The following is a 27,901-nucleotide window of genomic DNA, read 5'->3' as shown; positions in this document are numbered from 1 at the left end:
AATTATGGCCTGGATGCGAGATCTTTAAAGCCTGTATTTGGTGTGTTGGGATATGTACGTTCATAATTCGGTTCGACGATTGTTCGAGAGTGCCGACTCTTAAAACGTAGTGATTATATGCTCTTTGGTCACTGTCAAGTCACTGTCCTAGTGATTACCGACAAGCAAAGAGTAAAGTAAGTATATCGGTTGCCGACAAGTATGTAGGTTGAGTGGGGTGTGGGCTAAGCTATATAGTGGTTTAGAAAAACATGCTCGCCCATTCGTCACAGTCGTTACTCCCGCCGTGAGTTCCTGCCCTTGCGCAACCTCGCCCATGACGTGCTGATGGAACAAAACCACCGCTTATGAACTTATAAATTCAGTCGTAATCGATTACACCTCATTCCGTGCGTCTTTTTACACTATCGTGTACGAGTATGTTCTAGCAATAAAACTTAACTATATTACGCAGGATGGAAGTAATCGTAGAAAATCAGTCGAAGGTAAAGCTCACATGCACAACATCTCGTGTCTTTTTGGAGTGATAGAACAACTTAAAATATTTTTCATCACACTGGATAGGCGATACGAACCGTAAATCCTAGTTTACGATCGGCTGTAATACACATCTTCAATCGAAATTAATAAGTTATTTTTTTCCCGTTTTTCCTCACAACTGTGATGAAAAAGATTATGGGCCAGTTGCACCAACCACATTTGACAGACTGATCAACGTCAGCCGGCGCGCCCCGGCCCTTTACTATGAAACCTTTCATACATAAAAATTTTGCGAACTCTTTAACGATACCAACAGTTTCGTGCAACCGACCCTAAGTGTGCCATGGACGGTGTGTTGCACAATTGTGCAAAATTTTGTATGAAATAGCCATATCAGCCCATACAAAAACTCAATAACGACAACAATATACCCTCTAGAATCTGTGCGGAAAGAAAAGAGTCGTAGAATGTATGGGGCCCAACAATTTTCACGACTTATGATGCAATATTCTTTAAAGGAAGCAAATAAAAAATATCTGCTAGTTAAACATTTTAGGGCGATAAGGTGTAGGTATTATGTAAGACGATATTTGCTAGTTTTTGACCCCCTCTCTCCTGTAAGAAAAAAATAAGGATAGGCCGACCCCCTACTTGCCCCCTACCCCCTATACTGCGTAGGAATCTAAAGGAATAAATGAATACACGTTTGGTTTGTCTTAGTTATTATGTAAAAAAAAAAACATTTTTGGAACGTTTATTCTACTCGTAGGTTAATGGAGCTCGTTTAAGCTAACTCTGCACCGTGTTTGATATGATAGCATAGAGTGTAGATACAAATATTATTTTGACCTACATGATGTTTATTTTATTTCGTTTTTATCCTGCTACTTATTTTAAAATAGTAAATTTAAAAACTATATTATGAATGTGGAAGCCAAGCACTTTCATTTGATACCAAACTCGACCATACTTTCTTGCAAATAGGATGACCAGAATAGCAAGACTCGTCATAAATAGCTTTTTAGCCTTCTAATCTCTTTTAGCTCAATAACACCTTGACCGAGCCTGCTCATAATTTAATGACTAAAGTTATTAAATTATGAGCTGATTAGTTTAGTAGTAGAGTAGGTAAGTAGATACGTCTTAAGCTAGTGAGCTTAAGGGTAACGCTACGTCTTACGTAGGCGAACAACGCGCGAACGCGGCGCGGCGCGGCGCGGCGAAATCAATCCTTTGATGCCCATAGAAGTGTCCTACGTAAGCGATCTCGTTGCGAACGCGGTGCGGCGCGATTTGCACGCGAATGTCAGGCGGCGCGGCGCGGCGCGGCGCGGCGGCGGCCGCTTTCGCCGCGCCGCGCCGCGCCGCGTACGCGCGTTGTTCGCCTACGTAAGACGTAGCGTAACATTCCATTTCCAACGACAGCTGCACTACTGTCAATTTTACTATGGAAATTGACAATGACAGAGCGACGCGTTCAGTACCGGTAGTGCAGCTGCGGTTAGAAATGGAATGTTACCATTAGACTTATCTACTTACCTACTGTGAAAAGTGTTTCACCACCAACTTGAGCAGATCAAAGTGAGGGATAGTGTCGTTATATAAACGTCATAATATATTCATAGAAATTAACATTATTAATGACAATACCACACTTTGTCTTTGAAAATGTTATGCATACTTAGCTTGGTCAGACTCGATGCCTGTATTCTTCTGGGGGCCGATTTTTGAATTTCGACTGCTCGATTTCGTGTAGGTATTTCGTTCAATAATATCTCCAGCACCCGGCATTTAAATTCTGCTAATAGAATTGAAAACGAGTGGTCAATAGTGTCAATACCACTCGATTCCCAATGTCTATCGCTCGTATTTCAAGAATTAGCATTTCGCTGTTTTCCACCGATTTTTGAGTGACGAAATCCAACACTCGAAATTCAAAAATCGGCCCTAATGTAATGAAAAGGAGGTTTTACTTAGGCCCACTTGCACCATCCCACTAAGCGGTTAAATCGTGAACCCACTGTCAAATTGTACTGGTAACCATGGTAACTCCGGGTTTAACCGGTTAACCCCAGGTTAGTGGAATGATGCAAGTGGCCCTTATTCGACTAATATTTTGATATAGGTATATTGGGTTAAACTTTTTACTACTTCTTAATAAATATTAGCAAAAAAAGAAATACAAATCCAAACAACATAACCTTACTGTGATGCAAATAATTTTGTGATGTGTATGATTGTTTACTGACTTCTACACATTTTTATACATCGCAGCCAACGCTGAGAGCTTCTTCTACTCTAAGTTATAGTTATACAGGGTGTGTCTGACCATGGGGCTTTAAATCCAGGGCTTGATTCTACTCGCTAAACTGAGCTAAGGTAAACGCCCGTATGGATGACACTGACCTAATGTATGACTTTTACGCAGTTTATTTTGAAAAACAAGAAAACGGTTTTTAATATAAACATAAAACAGGACTTAATCGATTGCATGTGTTATCTATGAATTTTGTTCCGAAGCTGTCATTAATACGTTAAATATTTTTCACTTTGTGAGGTAGTTTTTGCTAGGAGGTGCATCGATTTAGTTGTGCGTCGGGTTTCTTAGTACATCTGTTAAGACATTGCATCTTAAAAGTGTGAATAAAAAACAGGAGTTTATAAGTAATTAGTAAGTGCTTATTCATATTGATACATAATAAACCAAACGATTGATATTGTATATTAAAAGTAGATTATTTTCCTTACATTAGTATTTATAAGACATGTCATACACTGGTAAAAAAATTTAGCGTTTAGTAGTGTATGACATCTATGTCATTCACTCGCACAAATTACTATTTTATGAAATTTAATATTGACCATGTTGTAAGGAAGAAAGACATACTTTTAATATACTCTGTAAAAACCAATTATTTTTCGATCATGTGAGTAGTATCTGACATGAGTGTCATACACTGTTTTACTATGGTGGTGGAGTGAATGACAGTTACGTATTGAGGTGTCATTCATTGGGTCGTAACTAGTGTCATACATTGGTTACAGCTATCATGTAAACTTGATGCACCTCCATGTCATACACTGGGTCAACGACATTTTTTTTTCATAGTCATACAATGGTACAATTTCAGATGTCGAGGAAAACTGAAATAATTAATAATTGTTATTACTATTATACAATGTATTGTTCCGCTGATATTAAGGAAGAACTGGTTTATAAATCTGCATACACCAATAGTCTGTATGGGTCATAGTTAAGTAGTTTTCCGGGTAAATGTCTTGATTTCCTCCTAATAGTGTCATTCACAGGGACACTTACCTTACTTTTATTATGGCACCCACCCCGAAATCCCGAAATTTTTTTTTACTTTTTATACATTTTGGCTGATCAGATGTCGACGTTTTCTATGGAAAAGCCAAAAAAAATTCCCCGATTTTAGGGTCGGTCGGTCCCATAGTAAAATTAACTCAGTTTAGCGAGTAAAATCAAGCCCTGGATTTAAAGCCCCATATACAACCTGTGTATAGTTTTCTATTTTCTGTGACCTCAGCGGGCACTGTCCCATATCTTTTGAGCATTATAGAAAGGTCTTTGTATAGTTTGTAGGCCAATTTACAGGTAACAGTTAGGGCGTAACAAAAGTGGGCCAGCCCATTTGTTATGATTGTATGATCGGTATCATTCTAGTGAGATCGAAAACACAATGAAAGTGTTTGCGTAATTTTTCTGCTATTTCCGAGTGCGAGCGTAGTATAAGTATTTCCATTGCCTAACTAGCACCGGCGAATCGTCCAATGGGGCGAACCGGTGTTACTATTGCCTCGAGAAGCTTAACAAATGTACGTGATTTGCGAGCGGTCTTATACTATTTCACCTGGGCGTTTGATTGATCTACGGTCTATGTATAATTTACCGGAATATAAGCCCTGCAAGCCTATTATGGATCGCTTTATCCACATTTATCCACGTGATAAAACAACTGTCACTTTTTGACTCTGCGGGATAGATAGAGATGGACACAGTTTTATCACGCTGTCACGTAGACAAATACGACCATCATATCCGTACTGGGCGCATTCGTGCAAGGAGGCGCGTGCCCGCCAAGCATTGTGCCCGTGTACATCCGACTCAATTCCAGACTAATGGGAATCTTACAACACCGTACAGTTATTTGCACAGTTATGTTGATTTAAGCCCATTTCTTTTATACGTAAATTGATTGCAAATTGTAGTATCAGATATAAATTTACTTTAGTATTCTTACTATGAACCTAGTAAGAATACGGTTCTTAGAAATATTGCTGTACATACTTAATTTTAAATTTATCGTAGAAAATTAAATAACAATCTAGTATTCTATAGTACTTTATTTAAAAAAGAACATACATGTGTCTCACTTACTCTATCAGTCTTCGCATGAAATAATATAAATAAAAATAAATTAGGGTAAAAAACACTAAATTATTTGGTGGGATTCTTAAAAATATTTAAATGCCCTTTCACCATCCACCGGCGCTGCACCGCAACTGAATGTATTAACAATCGAGATACAAGACCGCGATACAACGATAAGGCACTAGACTTTATTGCGCTCCAATAATGATTAAGTTACACAATCCCTATTGATTGGATGAGATTTTGGTATTGTCGGCAGCGGCGACAGTCATTTGTTGCGGGACAGAATGAGACTGCGGGGCGTAGGTTTGAGCCAAGTAGGGTCCGGGGCCAACTTGTTCCTGTAGCTTCTCGGCTTCCTCGGGAGCGACGGGACACATGCAGGGCACCAGCTGCACGTGCTGGAGAGACACCGGGGTGAGGCTGGCGCCGGCCGGGATGCTGATAGGGATGGGCGCCATGCTCGGCGGTGCGTGCATCGGCATCTCGGCCTGGTACTGCTGGGGTGCCATTTGGTACACCTTGCGGGGCTCGTACGGCGAGTAGTACTGATACCGATAGGCGGGAGACATATTAGGCCCTAAAGTTTGAACCCATTTTGATGACGACGGCTGCCTGCTGAAACAAGTGAAAATGGTGTATAAAGTTAAATGTCACTGCCTCACTGGTCACACAAAATAGCGGATTATTTGCATAGATAAAAAAATGTTACGCGCGACGTAGATAGATAAAGGGATTCAGTTTTATGAGGGATTTGTAAGCTTGTAGAAACAGATCACCTCTAACACACCCTTCACTCTATCTGCAACCTTCATGTTATAAGCTATAGAGCACTGTGAGTATTACCTATATTCTTTGGCACAGTGCAATCACAACTTGGCAATAAGTAGTAGGTACCAAAATTATTGTGTTAGAATTGGGAATTTTAATATTAAGTATTTCTACTCTTATATACTACATATTTTATATGACCGTAACCAAACGGACAAAACATTTTTAATGAAATTTTGGGGCCAATTTTTGTACATATTCGGATCGCAAGAGCTTGTGATTCTGAGTGGAAATAATATAAACAATCCAAATTTACTCGTATTGCGAGTTAATGCATTTGACACTAAACGCAAATAAAGTTCTCAATAAACATTAATCAATGTGTAACAGGCCCCAATATAAATGCCAGCCACGTATATGGTGTAAGTATTGACCTTATTGGCCACTGCGCCAGCCATTGCTATGCTGATTATATTCCTCAGATTTTCTTTTTAATAAATACACTCCTATTACCTTCCCTTATAACTAACAAAGTAATTAAATCTCGCAAATCGATTACAAACTACCTACTTCTAATAGCCATTTCGATTTGAAACTTAGAAAAATGCAAATGACAAAATCATTGAGCTAATTTTATAACGAAGCCAGAAGATGAATAGAATATACTTATTCTCGATTATTTTATGTCATATTTAACGCCGTACGATTAATTAATCAATTGTTGGTTTAATACTAAACTAGCCACCCGACCCGGCTTAGCACGGGTTACACAAAACCTTAACAAACTATACCTTTTTCCTGTCATCTATAGGCAAAGAACTATTTTGAGTATTTTTTTCAAAATTTTAGACCCAGTAGTTTCGGAGATAAAGGGGGGGGGGGAATGGTCATTTTTAGTGTTCCGTACAAAACTTTGTTTACGGAACACTTATTTTTGCTGTTTTCTTAAATAACTTCGAACCTATGTATTTTATAATTATAAAAAAAAATATGTCCATCTTTGGGTCACTAATTTATATATGTACTAAATTTTAACTTAATTGGTCCAGTAGTTTCCGAGAAAATAGGCTGTGACAGACGGACAGACAGACAGACGCACGAGTGATCCTATAAGGGTTCCGTATTTTCCTTTTGAGGTATGGAACCCGAAAAAGGTGAAAACCGCATGAAATTGCGTTTAGTAGTTTTTGAGTTTATCGCGAAAATATATATATACAAATAGTCAGACGCGACGCGGGACTTGGTTTTATAAGGTGTAGTGATTGATTAACAAAGTTACGTTACCTACATTATATTTACGAGAGAAATAATATGAAATTCAATTTAAATAATTAAAGAGAAACACACTCACACATAGGATCCTTGTGTCTATTGAATAAGTAACTTGGAATTGTTATAGGTAGGTATAGCAATGCATGCACGAGAACTTTCCAAAGTTGCGAAAATTCAGAAAAATGTATGACGGCCCGGCCAAACGGTCAGACTTAGGTGGGGGGGGGTGTTCGACCAAATGTCATAGAGGGACCCCGGCAGGTTTTGACGCCGCCATTTTTTTTTTAATATGGCCGACTTTTTTTTTAAATTTTTGAATTTTGTCCTAGCGCGCTGAAATTTTGGTGACGAAATCTCGGGGTCCCCTAGATACCTATGAAAAAATTTTTTTTGGAAAAATGCTATAATTGCGGGAAAACTGGCCACTTTTATTTTGTATGGCAACTTTAAACAGTGCGTGATAGGTTGGGGGTGCTCGACCAAATGTCATAGAAGGCCCCGAGACAAAACAAACTGCATTAAAAAAAATCAAAATGGCCGACTTTTTTTTTAAATTTTTTCGAGTTGGTCCGAGCGCGCTGAGATTTGGCATGGCGGGAGATAGAGGCCTCTAGATTCTAATGAAACTAAAAAAAAATTTGGAAAAATTTGTCGAAAGTCGAAATGTTCTCTGATATAAAGTGAGAATTTATGCAACTTATTGGTAAATTTATCACATCAACAAAATAGCTAACTCTAATAGACAATAATATATGCATAATAACATTTAGTTTTAAGTTATGCCTATTTAAACTTTATTTCAAGTATATTCTCTTGTTTAAACAATAATTTCCATGTTGCAGGAATGTTCTGAGAACATTCTCGAGAACGTTTCAGCTTTTTGGGAATGTTCTGCAATTTGTACATTGCTAGGTAGGTACCAATCTGGCCCCAATTTCACATCAGTGACAGGTGCGACAATTGTAAAATATCACTGTTGCTGACGTCACAAGCATCCATGGGCTACGATTACCACTTACCATCGGGCGGGCCGCATTCCCGTTTGCCACCATCATTGTATTATTAAAAACACCTTACTATATCGAAAAAAAAACAGATATTTCTCTTGCTAAGTTTATGACAATTGTCACAAGAAACACTACAATTGTCACGAAATTCCGACATATAACTCATTTCATGTCAATAATTACTTAAATTCTTCTAAATCTTGACAATTATCAGAAACTTCGCAAGAGAAATATCTGTTTTTTTTCCAATATAATAAAGTTTTTTTAAATAATAATGATGGTGGCAGACATGAATACGGCCCGCCCGATGGTAAGTGGTAATCGTAGCCCATGGATGCCTGTGACGTCAGCAACAGTGATGTTTTACAATTGTCGCACCTGTCACCGATGTGAAATTGGAGCCTGGGCCCTATTTCACCAACGTGACAAATGTCGCATTTGTCGACATCACTGTTACTGACGTCACAGGCCTCCATAGGCTACGGTAACCGCTTACCATCAGACGGGCGATGTGGCAAATGTCACAAGAAATACGACAATTGTCACGAAATTTCGACACAGAACTCATTTGCTGTCAAGAATTACCGAAAGTTCTTTGAAATCTTGTGACAATTGTCATCATTATCATCATAAACATCACAAGAGAAATACCTGTTTTTTGCCAATATAATAAAGTTTTTTTAAATAATACAATGATGGTGACAAACAGGAATACGGCCCACCCGATGGTAAGCGATAACCGTAGCCCATGGATGCCTGTGACGTCAGCAACAATGAGACTTGTCGAATTGTTGCACCTGTCAGTGTCACGTTGGTAAAATAGGGGCTTGGATAGTACCTACTTATAGGTATTTACCGAGACTTAATTTGAAATATGTTCTTTGATGTTATTAATCAAATTTTGGATTGGAAGCACTGGTGGCCTAGCGGTGAGAGCGCGCGACTTGCAATCTGGAGGTCGCGGGTTCAAACCCCGGCTCGTACCAATGAGTTTTTCGGAACTTACGTACGAAATAACATTTGATATTTACCAGTCGCTTTTCGGTGAAGGAAAACATCGTGAGGAAACCGGACTAATCCCAATAAGGCCTAGTTTACCCTCTGGGTTGGAAGGTCAGATGGCAGTCGCTTTCGTAAAAGCTAGTGCCTACGTCAAATCATGGGATTAGTTGTCAAGCGGACCCCAGGCTCTCATGAGCCGTGGCGAAATGCCGGGATAACGCGAGGAAGAAGAATCAAATTTTGGATTGGTACCTACGTACGACATGGTAGTTCGTTTTTTAACCGACTTCCAAATCCCAAAGGAGGAGGTTATCAATTCGGTTGTATGTTTTTTTTTTATTTTTTTTATTTTTATTATTATTTTTTTTATTTTTTATGTTTGTTACTGCATATCTCCGTCATTACTGGACCGATCTTAAAAATTCTTTTTTTGATTGCATGTATATGCATACAGATTGGTTCCGTTTTTGTCAAAATCCAGTTCTGATGATGGGATCCATGAGGAATCGACGGAACTCCTCAAATCTTAAAGGCATACATATTGTAATTATTGTGTTTTTATCAACAAATCAAGCATATACATTCAAAAACGTAACATTTGATGAAGTGGAACTGCTGATGATGATCAGAACGGAACTCTTCAACGACGCATAGTTCACCTTGGCGATTTGTCCTCTTCCTTATGTTTGTTAAGCAAGTTAAGTTTTTAAGCAACATTTTTGTCAAGCTTGAGTTCTGATGATGGGATCCATGAGAAATCGAGGGAACTCCTCAAATTTTAAAGGCATGCGTATAGAGGTTTTTATATTTTCATCAGAAAATCAAGCATTTTCATTCAAAACTGTCGCATTTGATGGAGTGGAACTGCTGATGATGATCAGAACGGAACTCTTCAACGACGCATAGTTCACGTTTGGCGATTTGTCCTCTTCGTTATGTTTGCTAAGCAAGTTTAGTTTTTAAGCCACATTTCTGTCAAGCTCGAGTTCTGATGATGGGATCCATAAGGAATCGAGGGAACTCCTCAAATCTTAAAGGCATACGTATAGAATTTTCTGTATTTTCATCATAAAATCAAGCATTTTCATTAAAAACTGTCGCATTTGATGAAGTGGAACTGCTGATGATGATCAGAACAGAACTCTTCAACGACGCATAGTACACGTTTGGTGATTTCGAATTTCGATTTTGACTTGGACTGGGACCCGGACTCGTACCCGGATCGGAACCGGACCTGGACTCGGACTCGGACTTGGACCCGGACTCGGACCCGGACTCGGACCCGGACTCTGACCCGGACTCGGACCCGGACTCGGACCCGGACTCGGACCCAGACTCAGACCCGGACTCGGACTCAGAGACCTGGACCTTGACCCGGAAAATCACTATGATACCTAAACTAAATAAACCGCTATGATTACCTACCATAAAATGTAGGTATATAGTATGATGATGCCAAACCCCTCCCGCTCATACCCCCGTACACCGCACGGCATGTGCCGTTAAGTAGGTTAGGTTAGGTTTGAACTGCGATCCTCACAGACCAAACAAAAGTGGGTTAGGTTTGGTTAGCACTGCGGGCTTTACAGAAACGAAATGCTACTAGAAAAGTGGGTTTGATTAGGTTCGAACTACGATCCTCACAGAACCGAACTGCAATCAGAGAAGTGGGTTAGGTTAGGCTAGAACTACGACCCTTACGGAAACGAAATGCTAATACTAGAAAGTACTGGTTTCACCTCCTTTTCTACATAGTGCACCATCTACCATAATTTTTCACCGGGCCCCATAGAAGTCGGTTTTTTTTTCTTAAAAATTATTTAGTTCCGATGCAACAAAAGATCTAACTAATAGGTTCCGTTCCGGTGGGAGCCGAAAAGAGGCGCGTAAGCAAAAAAGAGAACAGATGATTGTATAATGTAAGTATAGCATTATATTCGTAGTTCCGGAATTGCGAGCCAGTTTAATTACATTGCCAAAGAGAATAAAAAGGAAGTAAGTAATAGTAAGTGGTTCGTATTGTTAAGCTTAGGTAGGTAAACTATATTGATTATATACGTTAAAAAATAAAAAAGTGTTAGTTTGCTGAGTCATTCAATGGAATATATGTAACAATTAAAAGTAGTCGAAGTAGGCAGATCAGTATAAACTAAATAAAAAAAAAACTATGTATTTGCGTAACATATAAAAGAAGTAACTTAAGGAACATATATCGTTTCTAAATGATGGATTAAATTAGTTAATATAATATATAATTTACAATCAATGTAATCTGTTGTAAATACCTAGTGACTTTCTTCATACGGCTCATTTTCAAACAAAAGGTCAATAACTATTCATTGTTATATCGTTATTGTCAAGAAAAAGCTGTATAAATAGGTAGGTACTAAATAAAACTCTATATTGTAGCAGATCATAGTTATTAAAAGATAATTTGTTTCTAATCTTAAGATAAAAAGCTGAGTATTTTATGGGTGACTGTACACAAAAGAAAAGGAAATCAAATAGAGAAAACGTTAAGAATAGGAAGCGACTTCTTGAGTCGCGAGAGGAAATAAAATACGAGTGTCATTGTTTACACACGGCGCACCATTCAGTGATAGGATTTAATCATACATTTTTTGCTTTTATAAATTAAAATTCGCAGCATTTGCATTATGAAATCGCTGGGCCAAAAATTATCGACAACATTCGGTTAGAGGACGGGGTAAGGTTTTACAGACATTGCATTAGTGGTTTGGCAATTTAATTAATACTTTTAAGTAGGTAATTTGCCAGTAACTAGCCACCTGTTAGTAATTATCCAACCTAAACTAAAAATGAATTATATTCACCTATAAACAGAATTCATTTTAGTATAAGGTGGCTAATTATTTAAAGCTGGCCAGTTACTGAAACCCTATACTAAAATGAATTCTGTTTATAGGTGAATCTAGCCGGTGGCCAGTTACTGGTGAATTACCCTATATTTTTATTGATATAACACAATAATTTTTACGACTTTTGTAATTCACAAATGGGTGAGGGCACCACAATTATGGCATTACGGTCACGTTTGTCATGTGCTGAATCATCATTTTGTTTTATAAAAGGTGTAAAATAATATTTTTCTAGATTTTGATACACAATAAACGTGACCATTATAGTAGCCCCTAGATTTTATTTATGTATGTAAGTACTTACGACGTGTCTGAACCCCATTTTAAGAAGAAAGCTTCTGTCGAGGCAAGCAGTGCCAAGCTCAAGAGGAAGCGAGTCTGCAACAAAAAGATACCGCAATATTATAATGACCCTAAAGTATCTGTATCACATAAATGAAACGGGAACACAACTCAATTAGTCGACGAAAATCATAATCATCTGAAAGGCTAAAAAAAGGTTGGTAAATATTTGTCTTTTTACTTATTGTATGAACCTTCCCCGTTCAAGACAGATAATTTGATCTATAATAACTTCGTGATTAATGACTTTAGAGGTAGTTTATTAACTGCTTGATGGTTTCTGTTCTAATTACAATGCTTTATATAAACGTAGTTGTCAATCACGCGCTCGTTTCAATCAGGTTTAGTGAGAAAGCAATTAATAAAAAATAATTGAAGCTTATTAACAATAGCCATTACTAGGAAATTCTATGGTGGAGTGGTTTTTTACTAATTGAGTAAGAGTTTAAATAACGAACATTGAAAATTTGTTTGACCCTTTGTACAAACATGTTATAATAGAATAGCAATTTGAACCAAAAAAAATCTATTAGTTTCGTTCGGTTAAATAGCGAGTGAACACAATATCGTAAGGGTGCATTTAGTAATTGATACTAGTTCAAACTACTCATAATTTTGTATAATATTTGAGAGCTCGAGCGCGTAACGTAGATACTGGTTATTTTCATATACACCTGGACCCGGTTGGGTAACCGGGACATTTTGGACCTAATAAATGTATAATCCAGTATCATTCATTAATTGTTCCCAAACGAGTATATACATACCTACCTTACAGCTAGCTGAAATAAGTTAGTTACAGGGGGTCTCCCTATTAGTTGTCTTGTCTAGTCTAAGGTCTAGCTAGTCAAACTTCTACATCTTTCTTGAATCCCATAAATAGGTTAAAAAAAACCGTCGTAACAGCTTAGTTTCACATATTTTATTTTATTGAAGACAAAAGGAACGATTGTATCCCGTAATTATTTCATTGTTCTCGTTAGTTAATTTAGTTTTCAACCTGTTTGTGGGATAAAATATGTATCGAGTTATTCCAACTACATTTCCTTAATAACAGTGATTTGCCAGAACATTATAAAGTAATTTGTGTCGGTCCGTGAATAATCTTTAAATGGGCCGAGCGAGCCCAGTTCGTAAATTTATATTACCCCAGTCCCGGCCGGGCCATCGGCAATCCTTTAAATTCAAAGCTATTCCACCTTAATATGTGTGCTATTAACAAAAATTAATTACACGCTTAGTTCATTTTTAAAACATTGATTTGTTATATGTACCTACTCACAACCCGGTAGATTTAAAAAAAAGCACCTATCTATCAATTATAAGTTAACTAAAAAAAATACACAATAATGCTGATAAAACTAAATTAATAAGCTATGTAGTAATATAAAATAAATTAAGTAAGTAAAAAGAAGTACCAAAAATAAGTAGAGTGTAAAATCAAACCAAATTAACTTAATATGACGACCGGTCTGGCCTAGTGGGTAGTGACCCTGCCTATGAAGCCGATGGTCCCGGGTTCGAATCCTGGTAAGGGCATTTATTTGTATGATGATACAAATATTTGTTCCTGAGTCATGGTTGTTTTCTATGTATTTTAAGTATTTATATATTAAGGTGTATTCCGAATAGATAGAATAATAGAAGAGATAGAATAATAGGTAATACCGAATGTCGGATAATTTCGAAATTCAGATGAAAATCACCCTTAATTCCATCATAATAAAAGTCTCTTTTCGGAATTATCCGGCAGTTTTCGACATTCGGAATTACCCGAGTAAACCTTATATATATCGTTGTCTGAGTACCCACAACACAAGCCTTCTTGAGTTTACCGTGGGGCTTGGTCAATTTGTGTATAAGATGTCCTATAATATTTATTTATTATTATTTACGTAAGAAAGATATTATATGATCTGTGAAGAATGATTTATAGCAGAACAAAACTAAACTTATTTTGAGTATAAATTGTGATATTTGTGTACCTACCCTCAATTATCAATGTATAAGAAAGTACAAATTAAATAATGACGTGATGACATTACAATAGGCTGAGTCAGGGGCCAAATTCGACATGTACAACTGTCAGATTTCGCATCCACGTCAAATCAACAGTTGATTTTATCGCATACTGAGTTTTGATTCCATCAACGGTGGATAATATCATTTGGTACAACCAAAACTCCACTCTAAACTAAAGGTGATTCGGTTTGGTTTGCTTGTCACCCTAACTGTGGATTGTTAATGTCAAATTTTGACATTGTACGTATTCGAGAACTTATGATTTTTCCCACATCAACGGGAGATCAACACGATACGTCAAACGTCGCTTGTCGAATAGGGGTCCAGGATACTGTCACAACGGAGTGCAGCGGGCAGGAGACGACTGCGTGACTTGCAACAGTGCTAGTCGCTTGGTGGAACTCCTACAATACACCATCATTAAGGGAAGGTAAACAATAACATAGTCAGCGACTTTTTTGATCGTATAAAAAGGTATTCATTGATTTATTTTGGTTAATACTCGTACAATATATGTCTTATTGTTTTACGAGTTAGGGCATTTTCATTTCACTTGTACTAGTTAAGCGCAACTTAAGTCGTGTTTCAGTAACGTTTAACCGTTACATTCCTGACAAAATGTATGGGATTTGACATTGACCGTCAGTTTTGTAACGATTGCTAACCGGCCGTTAAAGGTGTTCAATTAAGTGAAAATGCCCGTTAGGTTCCTGTTCCTGTGAGATATATGTACCATAGTATAGGTACTAATGTAAAGTCTGATTGAGCAAGGTACTAGATCTGGGTATGATAGATATCATTATATACGTCATCATCATCATCATTTCAGCCTTTATACGTCCCACTGCTGAGCACAGGCCTCCTCTCATGCGCGAGAGGGCTTGGGCTATAGTCCCCACGCTAGCCCAATGCGGATTGGGGACTTCACATACACCTTTGAATTTCTTCGCAGATGTATGCAGGTTTCCTCACGATGTTTTCCTTCACCGAAAATCTAGTGGTAAATATCAAATCATATTTCGTACATAAATTCCGAAAAACTCATTGGTACGAGCCAGGATTTGAACCCGCGACCTCCGGATTGAAATTCAGACGTCATATCCACTCGGCCACCACTGCTTATGTATACAGTGTGGAAAGATAAGTCGGGCCCTGGAGGGAAACTACCTTAAATCCTTAAGCTGGCTCATTTCACTTAAAGGAGACATTCCTTTATTTTTGAAAAGAAACAAAACTGCATTCAAAGATTTTCTGGTTTAGCAAACCCGGGGTTAACCGTAAATCAAGTGTCAAATTGTACTGGTAACCATGATAACTCCAGGTTTAACCGGTTAACCCCGGCTTAGTGGGATGGTGCAAGAAGCGCTTAGTAGGTGTCTAATCTATGCGGGATGGGGTGTTAATGTTTGATTTTAATTTAAGTCAGTCTTTACTATTATGATATTAATGGCACGAATAACAAACTTAAAAGTTCTTACACAAAAAAAACAATATTGATTATTTGTACAATACTTATATAAATGCACATAATATAATATTCGCAAGTAGGAAGGTACTCGTACCTATATAAACATGTTAAAGCTTAATTAATTTCTCTAAATATTTTTTGCTATGTTTTTGTTATACATAGAACTTTTAACAAGTTTCAAAAATGACTTTATACATTAAAGCGCTTGTATTTCGCTATAGCTATCATCTTGAATAATGTTAGGGTTTTCTATAGAGGTAGCTTTTGTATTTACACGTACCGATAACAGTTATGACTATATGTTGCTAGAAAAAGTACTAGATATATTTTATTGTCTTTGATAAGGTCATAAACTTTTTATTTACGCTATAGTATTATTTGTAAGATTGTTGAAAATTTCAAATAAAAAAAAACTCATCGCGTTCCTTCCTAAAGTCACAAGCATTATAGTTATTGCACAATATTATAATAAGTAATTTGGAACAAATTCAACTTACCGTTCCAGTCATATCCGGAAACATTGCACTGCCGTAGAGGATACTGATGCGAGCAAAACGTTCACCCTTTACGAAGTCGAAGCCAGGACTGAAGGAGCGAGGGTTCAGGAGGCTCCACACTAGTTATTCGGGAGCGGAGAGGCGCGCACCCTGGTCAAGCGCGGAATGACTGATCCCAGAGGTCCACTCGTTTTTTATACACGGTTTCCGAAACATTCCGTCCCTAAAAGCCGGTCCCCGACCCCGTCCGGACGTATAATAATAATCTTATTAACTTATCTATGCCTCTATCTTTACTTAAAACGTACCGTTATATTAGCCCGATTTTAAGAGGGAGTTTCGTAGACACAGACCACTTAAGATAATTTCACACTTTTTTGGTGAAGCGGCTAGTGTTTTGACGTGGGTGTTGTGGGGTCGGGGGGTCGCGCTTCGCCGCGGGCGGAAGGATGCGTCGCCGCCGTGTCGAATGGCCGACGTTTCCATTACCAGCCTTTCGACACCCTGGCTCAACATGACTTGCAACTCTGACCCAATAGCACTTTAAGCGCCCCTCAATACGACATTTTTAAGCACCTTACTTGTCTATAAACAGGCTACATGATGTAGGAAATGCAAAAATACAAAGAATCTATTAAGTTATATTTATTTTGTTAGATATCTAGGCTGACATATTATGTTAATTTATTAAATCGATAACACTTGTAAGATTACCTCTAAACTCATAAGTCCCGTTACTTATGAGATGCATACGAATTAAAATTCCCCTTTCTGATCGATATCAAAGTAACGTGCTATGATTTATAGTGGAGGTTGCCGTAGATATCGGTCCGCAGGGACAGTTTACGACCAGCTGTCGCCGTCGTTATGGACTGCCTATCGGACGTAATGGATGCGCACCCACTTTAAGACATTGCCGCATTAAGAGGAATCATTACCGCTAATGATTTTTTCAAACGTACTCGACTGTTTTTCCTCTATTTTTAACCCTAGACTAGAACGACGATAATTAATAAAAAAGTGGCCAAGTGCGAGTCAGACTCGCCCATGAAGGGTTCCGTAGCAGCAAGTAACATAATAAAATTGCGGTTTACGATTTATGACGTATTAAAAAATAACTACCTACTTACTAGATCTCGTTCAAACCAATTTTCGGTGGAAGTTTGCATAGTAATGTACATCATATATTTTTTTTAGTTTTATCATTCTCTTATTTTAGAAGTTACGGGGGGGGGGCACATTTTACCACTTTGGAAGTGTCTCTCGCGCAAACTATTTATTCACTTTAGAAAAAAATGATATTAGAAACCTCAATATCATTTTTAAAGACCTATCCACAGATTGGGTTTGATGAAAATAAATTTGTTTCAGTTCAAGGATGGGGTACCCCCAAAATTTATTGTTTTTTTTTTCTATTTTTGTGTGAAAATCTTAATGCGGTTCACATAATACATCTACTTACCAACTTTCAACAGTATATATAGTTCTTATAATTTCGGAAAAAAGTGACTGTGACATACGGACGGACAAACAGATAGACAGACAGACATGACGAATCCATAAGGGTTCCGTTTTTTGCCATTTGGTTACGGAACCCTAAAAATGTAAGATACAAAAGTTTTGGGGTGGCATATTAATAAAACTTTATTGAAGTTTTAAATAACAGTTACATACATATAATAATTATTTTCATTTACAGTTACTTTCCCAATGGAGCAAAGTTGTCATGCATAATATAACTCGTCCAAGCCGGTATGAAAGCCTGATTTTTCCCCGTCCAAAACCAACTTAAATAATTACCATAAAGTTGATAAGCATAGTCATAGTACTCCCCCCAAGTGATATTGGACAATACATAAATGTGGTCAACGTAGTACCTCACATCCGTGAACACCGCTATACGATCTTCATTGTACCTTATCTCAAAACATCCTATGCCCACAATTTGCATTTGGGCTGTCAATACCGGCCCTCCGGCCGGTATTCCAGCTCTTCTTTTCTGGTCGTAATTACCCTTAAAACATATAAATTTACCCCACCATTTGACGACGTATCGGGAACAGTCGACGATCTCGCTTTTCAACAGCGCCTGATAAGTTATTTTGTAGTTCTCCTTGATATGCTCTAGGTCTTCGTAACCTGACCCTGCGAATATCATGTCTTCCGGAAGTGTCATGTGCTTTGGGGGGATGATGGCTCTTATTGAATAGTGATACGTGCGGGGCAAGTATGGGTACAAGTACATTTGCTCTCTGGTGTGTATGATGGAGATGTCGTGTCTCGGAATATGCGTGCCTCTTGGGCCGTGTTCGTGTTCTGGGTTGTTGCTCTTGGGTATGACTCTTCTGGCTCGCCAAACTCGATACCTGTAAGTACATCATTAAAATTATACGTTCTACTAATACAACCCATGTGTTAACAAACTCATATATGTGTTAAGTTAGAGTTAGAAAATGAATATCGTTTACCATTAAAGTAGCAGAATGAACTACCCGCTTCTTTAGCTAATATATGTATAGAACTAAAAACGCATCTTTCGCTTATTAAATTAACCTTGAGTAAATGTAAATACAAGTTACAGAAACCATTGAAAATTAAGCGGGAAATATTATTAAAGTGATCGCACAGTGATCGTATTAAGTGGCTTCTACTGTACATGTAAAATGCTTCTCGAAAACAGGTCTGAAGATTTCAATACATTTTTAAAACATGCAAACGTATGTAAATGAGAAAATATAGAGAAAATCTATCATTTTCTCATTTACATACTTGCTTGAAACATACATAATTTTAATTATGTTTATCTCCTGAGCAATTCTCCAAAAGTTTGTACATTTCGATCACACTTAGTTCACAGTTTGTACACTTAGATTTCTATAAAAAATGGTGTGCTGGTAAAGTACATGAAGCTAAACAACTTCCACCATATTTCCCAAAATGTCCCAGAAAGTTATTATAAAACTTTCCTGTTTTGTTACCAGCCCCCGTAGCACGATCGCGTTTTTATCGCTTGTCACCATGCCTGTCACGTTCTAACAAGTATGTGAGTGCGAAAGGGATGCGCATAGACCGCATAGTGATAGGCGATAAAAATGGAACCGTGCTGCGCCCGCAGATTTCCTTACACATTTGGTACCAAAAAAACAATGTGTCTTAGAAACTTTCTGGGACATTTTGGGAAATGTGGTGGAAGTTGTTCAGCTTCAGCACACCAGTTTTTATATAGAAATCTAAGATGTGATCGAAAAGCACAAACTTTTTGAGAATTGCTCTCCTACGTACCTATTTAATATCAAGCGTATCGTACCTGTATCACGTCCTTACCTTCCTTACGAGTAGGTGTAGGTAATGTTACCACAACAAGGCTGGGTACCTACCTGAAAGGTGTGTAGTAGTAAGTCCCTCGACCAAGTGCCCAGACGCGGAGTTCTTCTGCGTTATCTAAATACGGTTCTACAATGTTCGCTGATGTGATTACCGTCCGCCGGTTTAGAAGGGTCCCCACACCTAGATTCTTAGTTCCTGAAAAACAAAATGAATGTAACCAGAAATAATAATTGTACCGTTGTGTCAGCGGTTATACGCATACATTTTATTTATTTATTTATAATTTAACTAATTAATTCTTGTTCGTTACGCATGAATTCCTCAATTAATATCTGTATATAAGTACCTTTAAACGAGCAATTTTTGTATATACATTTATGTATATATTTCGGGGATCTCGGAAACGGCTCTAACGATTTCGATGAAAGGTCATTGGGCGTTTTGTTCGGACATAATATGACCCACAGCGTACACAAACGAAATAGGGCTAGGTATGTAGGTAAATGTATCTACTACTCAGTGGTATGAGTCGCATTCTTGCAAACCATGGGAGAATGAGAAAGAAATAAAAATCATTTCATATCATTATAGCATTTTTGCAATGAATTAAGTCAAAACTATTGGAATTATTTCAAAAATACTCTGAATAGCTGCTGTTATATTGCGTTGCTGTTGTTATATTGTTCAATATCAAGAGGAACAAAAATAAAATCCAGTTCTAAAAAAACAATATTTTAATTCTGCATGATCAAAATCAATTGTTAATTCGTCGAAAAAGGCAGCAGGCGCGAAATAAAGGGGGAGTCACCATTCACCACACCGCTGGGGGCTGGGATACTCTTCGAGCTCCGCTCCGAGGCGGAGTACCGCAGGGGTCTCCCCTCCTTCACACCGATTGAAGATATCAAGGAACCCCTGGAGAAGCTGGACCACCCCAAACACGCCAAACGGATAGACGCAAGAGGAGGCCGCCCGGGCTGCACATGGGCATCTAATACGGGATGTCGGAGCTTCTCCGCATGAGGAGTGTCAAGGTGGAGGCATGGCGCGGAAAGAAGGGGCCCGCGCAATGTCACCGCTGCCAGGGCTTCCGGCACTCATCACATGGATGTCACAGACAGCTCGCCTGCGTTCGCTGCGCCGAACCACACTGGGCCAGCCAATGCAGGCGACCTCTAGACCAGAAGGCCACCTGCAGAAACTGCAGAGGTGACCACCCCGGCAACAGCTGCAATTGACAACATTTCATATGCCATTATGCTATAAAACTCTTCTCATGCTGCATGAACCACACTTTTGCACAGTGCTGAAAGTAAAAACATTAATAATACTATCTCGTACCGTTGAATAACTATTTTCTGCCGGGTGATACATAAAAATAAATTACATATTTAGAAAAGTGAGATTAAATTCTCTATTTTAAAACTAGTTTGGTCTTTGTACGCGAAAATTCATAAAGCGGGTCAAAAACGCCCAATGACCTTTGCTATTCGGGTGTTTTCAGGGGTGAAAAATAGATCACTAACACTATCCTTTCAGGTCAGTCTCTAGAAATGTTTCACCCTGTACTCAGCCTTTTTTTACAAGCTTTTATTTACTTTCACCTTACCGTTGTCTGTCTGTCTGTACCTAATCAAATTTTGCAAGTTAAATTTGATCCAGTTCCCGGTTTGCGATTGAGCTGAAATTTTTCATACATACGTAAGTCGGGTAACAATGCAATATTATGGTGTCATCGAGCTGATCTGATGATGGAGACCGGAGGTGGCCATAGGATCTCTGTGATAAAACAACGAAACCTAACTGTGTTTGGGGTTTTTAGAATTGTCTCGATGAGTATTAAGTAGTTGCCTGTTGAAAGAAAAGTACAGTCGGCGATAAAAACTTGTACCAAAAATGAAATTTGTGCCAAAAATTATTTCACTTATGTTGGTATTAGGTACAGAAGATGGGTTGGTAAACATGCATATATTAAGCATGTATAGGTACGAGGGCTCTAGAAAGCGACAAAATTTTACTATAGTTATTTTTACATTATTTATCGTTTTCAACAAAGAAGTTAGTTCGAGAAAATTGTTTTAATTAAATATTGCCTAAGTTGTTGAAAAACGAACTTAAAGATAATTTTCTACATTTGTTGACATGTTTTAAATACACCATAACATTTTTATGTTTTTCAATGAATATTTACCTAATACCTTTAAAATTATATTTAATGTTACGGACCGTACCGGATTACTGTACCGGATGTACCGGAGTATCTCTTTGAAAAGTTCACCTGGCGCTCAAACACTTCAATGAACTTCAATGAAATATGGCCTTAGATCGGTCAGCACCAGTGAATGGGTTCACATCGTCACCTACAGCCGTAACGTCTGGTGTGCCCCAGGGGTCAATTTTAGGGCCCCTGCTATTTGTTGTATTTATTAATGACATTTCGTCCTGCTTTGAACACAGTCACATCCTATTATATGCTGACAATCTCAAAATCTATAAAAGGGTGCAATGTCATGAAGACACCACCTTACTACAAGATGACTTAAATAAGCTTTATGACTATTGCAAAAAAAAAAAATTATTTCTAGCGTTCAACAAATGTAAACATATGATATTTACAAAAAAGAAAAATATAATTCATAACTCATATCATATAAATCAACACCGTCTGGAAACTATTGAAAGCACTCGTGATTTAGGTATGCACTTAGACTCGAAATTGACCCTTGATGTACACGTAGATAGCATTGTAAAAAAAGCGTACCTACCAGATGCTCGGCTTCATTATACGTACATCTAAACCATTCAAAAAACAGGACACTCTCATTCTACTATATCAATCACTTGTAAGATCGTATCTAGAGTATGCTTCAGTAGCGTGGAACCCATACTATCAAATTTACATTGATAAAATAGAGATGGTGCAGAAGAAGTTCTTACGTTTCCTAAATTTTAAAATGAAGAGTCCACGTTGTTCATACGCTGATCTTTTGATCAAGTATAACATTCTGTCTCTGGAGGACCGACGAGCCGTTGCTGACGCAGTGATGCTGCGCAACATCTGCGTAGCCGATGTAGACTGCCCGCAACTCCTCGCGGCCCTACAGTTCCGCACTCCGCAGAAGTTGACCAGGTCCAAACATTTATTTAGTTTCCCGATTACGCGTTCCAACGCAGGCAAACGGGCTCCCATACACAGAATTTGCGACCACCACAACAAGTTACTCTCTAATGTAGATTTATTCTCATGCTCCCGCGCCTCATTCAAGGCTGCTGTCACAAAATTGTACAAAAAAAAAACACAGTAAGTACACAGTAAGATAGATATTTTATGGATCGTAACTTTCATAATATACATTATTATGTTTAACTGTAAATTAAAGTCGTTTTAGTAGTTGTAGTTAAAATAGTTAAGTGTCTGCATGTTACTAGGTTTACATTTTAATACCACTTATGTTCTCGGTGAGATATGTTTAAGGAAACAGCATAATCTGTATTGTACTAGTTACGTATATTCTATCCATATTGTTCTTCACTTGCATGCTTCTGTTCTATCTCCTTGTAATAAAAATAAATAAAATAAAGCAGCAAATTAGTAGCTTCGCATCACTGCACCACCGCTTTTAGAGGTAGTTTTAAATACACATCAGCAACTAAGTGTTGGAATAATATTCCTCCACAACTACAGATATTAAATGGTCTTCATAGTTTCAAAACCCGACTTAAGCAACACCTTCTTCAGATTAAAAAACGCATTTAACTGATTTGCAAGACCGAAGTGATCCCATAAGTGTTCCGTGAACAAAGTTTTGTACGGAACACTAAAAAGAACTACCCCTTGGCGGTAGAGCAATACCCTCTTACCTACCTTCTTATCTCTGATAAATGATAATAGCCCAGCCAAACATTACATTAAACTATATTTTTAACAAATACGTAGGTATGCACTTCACACTCAATATACAGGGTGATTCAGGAGACGTGAGCAGGACTAACACTGCGCATTTCGTAAATTATAAGCAACTGTTTCGTATCAGTATTAGTGAGGTTAACGTAAATTTTCTAGTCGTGTTGAAAAAAAATAGTTATTAATTTATTTACGACATGAATGGTCACCCTACAAGTAGAATACTAAACTACCGATATTCTGTGTCAAATTGAATGTCATCACGGTCTGGTTACTTTTGAAAACTCGTATCTCACTCAAGTTTGACAGTTTTTTTTCTTCGTAATCATAATGCTGTCATTACGGTTAAAGAGGTTTTATGTTTATAAATTAGGTCTTGTAGGGTGACCATGATTGTAGAGAATTAAACTTGGCCTCGCCAAAAAGTAAAAAAATAGGAAAAAGTGTGGTTGTTTCACCTAAATACGACGGTGATCGATCAATTATCAGTTACTGAGTGTGCAGGATTAGTCCTGCTCACGTCTCATGAATCACCCTGTATATCCCAATCTATATACACAAAACGTTACTTTTTTAGGGTTCCGTACCCAAAGGGTAAAACGGGACCCTATTACTAAGACTTCGCTGTCCGTCCGTCCGTCCGTCCGTCCGTCCGTCCGTCCGTCTGTCACCAGGCTGTATCTCACGAACTGTGATAGCTAGAAAAATGAAATTTTCACAGATGATGTATTTCTGTTGCCGCTATAACAACCAATAGTAAAAACATAATAAAATAAAGATTTAAATGGGGCTCCCATACAACAAACGTGATTTTTGACCAAAGTTAAGCAACGTCGGGAGTGGTCAGTACTTTTTTTTTGCTTTTTTTGTTTTTTTTTTGCATTATGGTACGGAACCCTTCGTGCGCGAGTCCGACTCGCACTTGCCCGGTTTTTTTTAATATGATACTGTACATAAACTAAAGAACACACATAGAAAGCACACATATGTTTTTATAACTTGCACTCCACGCTCCGGTCCGTCACATATTGTATTTTCTTTATTTACTTTAGGTTCTTTATTATTTTATTAGGGTCCGACTGAAAACCAGCGTTGCAGTTAATTTTACTGCAACATCATGCTGAGTCGAGCCCCTTTTTGAAGGGAACGGTGAGCAACTGAGGAACGTATTTCTGTATTTTTTAAAGTAATGCCTTAAAATGTTACAAAGTTTGGGGAAAATTACAAAAAATTGTGACTTCAAATCCTTTTTGGAAAATTTTGGCAATCTTTTTTTATTTCACGTAATCAGTAGTTTATTGGCTATTAGATGAATGCTTTTTTTAATTCCAAATTTGAGTAGTTTTTTCACAATTACAACTTTTTAGTCGAAAGGCGGGTTTTTCAAACAAAAACCTGTAAACTCAAATAACTTGAAAACCAATGAGTTTTGACCCCTGGTTGACTGGACTTAAATCATTGCAAATGACCCATAGAATAACCCCTTTCAAGGAATATGGCGAATTTCCAATCACCCTGTAAGTATGTTAACATAAACTTAATTTTGTGTTGGAAGTTTTTTAAGATTTTATGTTCAAGTACCATTAATTTGATGTTTGTGATGTTAAATAAAGTTTTTCTATGTCTATGTCTACGTAGGTACAGTCAGCCAAGAAAGTGGTTTACCACTTTTCGATTCTATCAATCAGATAATAGAGTCGAAAAGTGGTAAACCACTTTCTTGGCTGACTGTCCTCGCTAAATCACGCCGCGCGCGTTTCCCGAGAATAAGGCGCGGAGGGCTGTGTTCAGCGTATGGAATGTTTTATTGGAAATATCCTCCTATTTTATTAATTTTGGTGTCTTCAATATTAATACTTTTTGAGAGATTTAAAGAAATAAAAACATTTTTCCCTTTTTGTTGTTTATAACTTTTGATATTTTTTGTGTGCTAATAGAACGCTTTGAATACATTTTTCTAGGCATCATGACGAATCTAATGAGGTGTCACACGTATTTTTAGGAGTAGTATCTCTATTTTTCACCGTTTTCAGTTTCTCGAGTCCACTACCATATTTATTCAGAGAATTATTATAATAAAAACGTAGGGAGCAGTTATATTTTAAACAATTAATATTTAAATTTCTGGTAGACCGAGCTTTGCTACAAAAATATAGAGGAATTGCTCGTTTAAAGCTATTACCGAGTCACTTGTGTCACGTGGCACAGATGGCAGAAGCGATTGGACCGGGGTTCCAATGGTCGCAGGTTCGAGTAATACCGGAGAGTAAATTGTTCTATTTTTCCTTTAATTTAAAAATTTGTCACTTGTGCAGTTTTCACATAAATACCAGTGGCTAATCGATTTGACAGTTCGAAAAAAGAAACTGATTTGACTATAGTTCGTTTTTTAAGCATTAGAAATAAGGTAAACAATCTTGATGTGTCTTTTAATTGAAAAACACATTTTAAAAATAAGTTACGGCAAATATGTAACAATTATGAAGCTAATACGATCATTTATATTCTTCTGTTTTCATAAGTAATCGTTTTTGATTTTAAAAAGCGTTTTTCAATAAAAAAGACATGTTAAGATCGCTTACCTTCTTGCAAGTTCTTTCTAATGCTAAAAAAACGAACTATAGTAGGAAAGGACCGGGGCGGTCAGTGCAGAGAGAGAGAAAGTTCTACATCTACAATTTGTCAATTATACTTAAAACTTACGTACTTATTGATATCCCAGCTACGACACTCATGCGCCGTCTATAACAGGAGTCCGCCCAGTCCCAATCCGGAAACCAGAACTCGAACCAGTCGGTTTGCACCTGCCACTGGAACATGCTCAGCCGCTTAACCGAGACCTTAGGCAGGCTCTCTGTGGATGTTCCCATGTCCCAGAAGCCGAAGGCGGTTTGATACAATATAAGGACAAAAAATAACCTGAAACAAGATGAAGTAAGGCACTTTGTTAACATTTTATTTGACTTTTGAGTAGCATTCTCGCGATATATTATTATGTAACCTGTATGTAAACATGACAATAAAATTTTCTTTAAAAAGCTGTCAAAAACAATGTGGAATTAATTTGTTGCCAATTCAAATGCTATGTTGACACTAACTGTATTAATATCATCGCTGAAACGCAACTGGAGAACTAACTGTTATTAAAGTCAATCGTAAACCTTTTGTTTTGTTTTAACATTTATTGAAACTAATAACAAAGATTGGAGTTGTTTTTAGGGTTCCGTACCCAAAGGGTAAAAACGGGCCCTAATTACTAAGACTCCGCTGTCCGTCTGCCTGTCACCAGGATGTATCTCATAAACCATGATAGCTAGGCAGTGGAAATTTTCACAGTACATCGTAATATATTTATCTGTTGCCGCTGTAAGAACAAATACCTACTAAAAACAGAATAAGTATAATAAATATATATAAGTGGGGCTCCCATACAACAAACGTGTTTTTTTTGCCGTTTTTTGCGTAGGTAAGGAATCCTTCGTGCGCGAGTCTGACTCGCAGTTGGTCGGTTTTATTGACTTAGTAACGGTATTTAGGTATCACTTTTACGTTAACCTAATTAATTGATCAAAATCACAACTATTTGGTTCAATAAGTCGACATATTAGCAAAGATAATTGAAACTAGACTAGAGAAATATTGTCAAAGTAAATTATGTAGGTACTTATGTAAATACCTATAGGTAGGACATCACAGACTTAAATATACCCTAGATGAAGCAAATGTCACGATTTGTATTGAAACCAAGCGTGCCGACTTTTTACTACCTACTGTGACGTCACAGCCGCAATTTAGTGATGAGAAATCCTAGCCGATTCAAAGACACCAATGCCCCTCTGCCCCGCTACGATTCAACTGTCTTGCTCATACTCATAGATTTTATATCTGCGGTCTCGCTCGCTCACTCCCCGCTCCCCCGCTAACCACGCCAAAAATCACAAATCGATTGCCATGAATGACATCGATTTTCTGACAGACGAATGATAAAAACAGACGAATGACCTTCTTCTCAACTTTTCCCTTCAAAAACTGGTATTATCAAAATCTTTGACTGGATCATGTGGAAAACAAAAATAATGAAAGTTTTTTTAACACAATAGAATATTATAACCCTACTAAACCTATAGATAGATATATAATCGTTTGTGGTTATATTACCCTTCTTTTTTAAAGTGTCGTGTAAAATTAGCACATGTTTTTCTTATCAATAACAACTACTAATAGTTTTTTTGAATACTTAGTTAATATCATTCATATGTCCGATATCGATTAAAATCGGTTACTAGAAGCGATCGGTAGAACGAACAACACTAGTCGCAAAATTTGACAGACGAATGATAAACGGCCTGTACCACGAAGTCGAAGCGATGCGCGACAGTATCGCTAGTTCCGATATTCATCGTTTCTTAACTCACAACGTCAGATCAAACGCTCAAAGCAAACGCGCAATGTAATGTAAATATAGTTTTGTAACGTTAATCTATAGTTACTTAGGTATATTATTGGAATCACAATTTGGAATACCTAAAAAATT

At 37.6% G+C, this 27,901-nt stretch overlaps 2 protein-coding genes across 3 annotated transcripts; both read right to left on the bottom strand.

Annotated features, from left to right (window-relative positions):
- Positions 1 to 4,867: 4,867 nt before the first annotated feature.
- On the bottom strand, positions 4,868 to 16,340 carry LOC134678698 (uncharacterized). Of its 2 annotated transcripts, none has more exons than XM_063537354.1 (3): positions 16,137 to 16,340; positions 12,112 to 12,185; positions 4,868 to 5,491 (listed from the first exon to the last, which is right to left on the bottom strand). In XM_063537354.1, exons 1-3 carry the CDS (start codon positions 16,158 to 16,160, stop codon positions 5,101 to 5,103), a joined length of 489 nt encoding a protein of 162 aa, XP_063393424.1. In that variant the 5' UTR covers positions 16,161 to 16,340; the 3' UTR covers positions 4,868 to 5,100. The 2 variants fall into 2 exon arrangements, with proteins under 2 accessions (XP_063393424.1, XP_063393423.1); XM_063537353.1 differs by having other exon boundaries at positions 4,868 to 5,494; positions 16,137 to 16,331.
- A 1,489-nt stretch (positions 16,341 to 17,829) lies between these two features.
- Positions 17,830 to 26,242, bottom strand: LOC134678615 (uncharacterized). Its single transcript, XM_063537244.1, has 3 exons — positions 26,075 to 26,242; positions 19,514 to 19,658; positions 17,830 to 18,502 (listed from the first exon to the last, which is right to left on the bottom strand). Exons 1-3 carry the CDS (start codon positions 26,235 to 26,237, stop codon positions 17,836 to 17,838), a joined length of 975 nt encoding a protein of 324 aa, XP_063393314.1. The 5' UTR covers positions 26,238 to 26,242; the 3' UTR covers positions 17,830 to 17,835.
- Positions 26,243 to 27,901: the final 1,659 nt, after the last annotated feature.

The sequence above is a fragment of the Cydia fagiglandana genome, chromosome Z (assembly GCF_963556715.1).
Source record: "Cydia fagiglandana chromosome Z, ilCydFagi1.1, whole genome shotgun sequence".
Classification (NCBI taxonomy): Eukaryota; Metazoa; Arthropoda; class Insecta; order Lepidoptera; family Tortricidae; genus Cydia; species Cydia fagiglandana.
The sequence above is the reverse complement of the archived record's forward strand: the minus strand, read 5'-3'. Positions and strand labels throughout refer to the sequence as shown.